Raw genomic sequence first — 3,120 nt, 5'->3', positions numbered from 1 at the left:
GCAGCATCAATGAAGTTTCTATACAATTTTTTTTTTCACATCATATGTAATAGCTGCAGTTAATAAAACATCCATTTATAATCAGTTGTTACTGATCAACCACCCAAGCCTGGTCCCAGATCCTTTTTGCTACTGTTGGTCTCAGCAAATTGCTTAGAAATGCCATTTTGTTTTTTAAAAACAGTGATGATGATAACTTGCACCAGTGCTGAAAAACATTCTGTCACAATTCAAATTGTCATGAAAAAATGTCCAGGTGATCAGCCATGGAAAGGAAGGTTTGGAGTGAAACCAGGGGAAATAATGAAAGTGACCCAGCTCTGGAGGTGCTACCAGGTGATAACGTAATTGAGGCAGGCTTTTTGCCAAACAAAGTATACCAAGTGTAGTTGCCTCACAGTTCTTGGAAGTATTTTTTTTAACCCTATTAAATGTCAGTGTGTTTGTCCATATGTTGCTCCAGAGACACCTATAGCTTTTTGGGGTTAGCAGGAATCTAGTGCTTTCATTTTTTGTGATGGTTTTATACAATAGTGTATGTTGCACTGGACTTCACTGTAACATGAAATGGGAGGGCTGGGTTCTTTGTTCATTAGTTTGTTTTTTACTTGTTTGAACGTATTGTGGAATGATTGCATTTTGCAAGGATTTTAGAAGTAAATGTCTTGATTGTATACTCCTCCTGACAGACAATGGTTACGGTCCATGAGTGTAACCTCTGCTGGCATGGAGGCTGCCTTGTGCATCAAAGCCTGGCAGAATGGAAGTTCCCCAAATGCCACATGGAGTAGAGGGAAATATTCTTTCTAACCCTAATGCACCTTCAGTCAGGACCACAGACAAGAAAAAAACACCAGGACTGAGCCTAAGAAATTAGTACTTTTCATCACATGATATTTGGGGATAGAATTATAGAAATAGTTTTTCTGATCTATGTAATGCATAGATTGAACAGAATGCTAAATCTGCTAAAGAGCTAAATGCCCATTCTGTGACAAATTCTGATACTTAATTTTTCTTTTTATTTTTTAAATAAAAATTTAACATCAAATGTCTAGGTTTTTTTCTCTTACTGACATTTCTAAAAACCCAATTCCGATCCACTGAAATGGTTTGTTTCCGTTATCATGCATCGTTTTGTTTCAAAAATGTGCTAAAATTTTATTTGTAGTATTAAAATTTAATTGTAGTATAATTTAAAATATTGGCTATAATGTACTGTCAAATACATCTGTCATAATGCTATTGAAATTCATATTTCAAGGGACTATAAAAATAAACAAACAAAAAGTTACGTCAAAGCAAAACTAATACCTTTGTCATAACAAAACATTCATGCGTTGTGGAAGTGAGAAACTTAGCAGGTAATCACTGCTGAAAATCACTGTCTCTCCCCATGAAGTTCTCCGTTTTAGGCAAAACAGCATCTTTTTTTGGAATACTGTTCAAATAACAAGTTGTGGCCAGTTCTGCTTTAGTGCTCATCGCAGGGCAGAGACTACAAACCGAACCATTACTTTTAGGAAAACTGCCCTTGAACTGCCTGCCTGCAAAACTCTAATTGAAAGTAAGCAGGTATGTGCCCACTCGTATATCACAGCCTCCTTTGTATTTATTTTCCAGGTTTTGCAGCAAGCAGTTCTTTCTTTCTCCAGAAAGAAAGGAAAGGAAGAAAGGAACAATGGTAAACTTTGTATCATAACCCTTATAAATTAAAAGTCATCTTAGCTTTGTTTTATGCCATGCACAGAAATTATAAAGCAGCTGTGTCCCGCGGGCAAATCTTAGGGAACTCACACATAGTCATTTAATCTGTAGCCACTATGGGAAGCAGATGTCAGGGAAGAAGCATGGTTTCCCTTGTAGACAGTTGGTGGTCTACAGGAGGGAGCAGTCCTTCTTACACTGCTGGGCTGCGTCTGATAAGGTGTCTCAGTCCCACGACACTGGCTTGATGTGCACAGCAGAGCCCCGCCAAGGATCGTCAAAGACGCAGAGACGAAGCCAAGGTAAAGAGCTTGACCTATCTCGTACTTCATCCCGCTGGGAAGCATGGGGTTGTAGAAATCTGTAACTACGTCGTTAGTGGTCCAAGAAACAGGTACCAGGCAAATGAGACCAGCCAGAATGAAAACGATCCCCCCAGAGACCGCGATGGAGGCTTTGGCAGAAGTCCCCTTGGCACACTGCGTGCACTTCATACCAATGACAGCAATCACGCATGCCAGCATGGAAAGGACGCAGGAAATTACCATCATGGCACGAGCGGCTTGGAGGTCACGGGGCAGCGCCAGCTGGGAGCGGTGGACTTGGCACTGGTAGATGCCGGTGCTGTGCCAGACGCACTCCATCCAAAGCCCTTTCATATAGGCTACAGCTGTTATAATATTGGTGCCTACATGTGCTGTTCGCCACCAGTGTGGCAGAATAGTAGCAATTAATGTCCCAATTAGGCCGAGCAGGCTTAGAAAGAAACCAAGTAACTGAACAGCCGAGCTTGCCATGTTAATGTTTGTCCTGCCTAGTTCTCTTAATAAAGCACCTCCGCTCGAATTCCTTCGGAAAACACGGGCTTTTCTTGGAAGACATGCAGCTGTTTAACTTTGACACCTTCTGCTCTCCTAATAAAAGGTAATTGAGGAGAAAAGGAGTTAATTATTACCCAAATGCATTACCTCTGCAGCCAGTAAGGTGCGTTCCAAGTGCAGTTAGTGCAATAATTAGCATAGTTATCGCTGTTAATCGTACTTTTGTGGAAGTAATGGGAAAGTAAGCTTCCCTCTTCACTTATATAAACAGTCTTCTGTTACCCACTGGGAAGAAAACTCAAGACAATTTATGAAATGGAAAAAAATATTTTAAATGCAAATATTCCTCTTCCCAGCAGACTATTCAAAAAAACAAACATGATTTCCTTTCTAAAGCGGAGAATTAGCTAGTGTTAACACTTGGAATGAATGAGATTTATAAAGTAGGGAACTGCATGTTGCTTTACATGATGAAAACATTCCCAGAAGGTCATAGCAGGACTAGGAAAACAATAAGGGTGTATTTGCTCAAAGTAGGGAGCAAAGAGAGTGATTTAAAACCTGTGGAAGAGGATAACAAGTATTGGATTAA

The 3,120-nt window shown here is 40.1% G+C and overlaps 1 protein-coding gene across 1 annotated transcript; it reads right to left on the bottom strand.

Moving 5' to 3' along the window:
• Positions 1-1,793: 1,793 nt before the first annotated feature.
• On the bottom strand, positions 1,794-2,504 carry CLDN14 (claudin 14). Its single transcript, XM_009813973.2, has one exon. It carries the CDS (start codon positions 2,502-2,504, stop codon positions 1,794-1,796), a length of 711 nt encoding a protein of 236 aa, XP_009812275.2.
• Positions 2,505-3,120: the final 616 nt, after the last annotated feature.

Source organism: Gavia stellata, chromosome 1, assembly GCF_030936135.1.
Source record: "Gavia stellata isolate bGavSte3 chromosome 1, bGavSte3.hap2, whole genome shotgun sequence".
NCBI lineage: Eukaryota > Metazoa > Chordata > Aves > Gaviiformes > Gaviidae > Gavia > Gavia stellata.
This window is presented reverse-complemented; position numbering and strand designations above follow the sequence as displayed.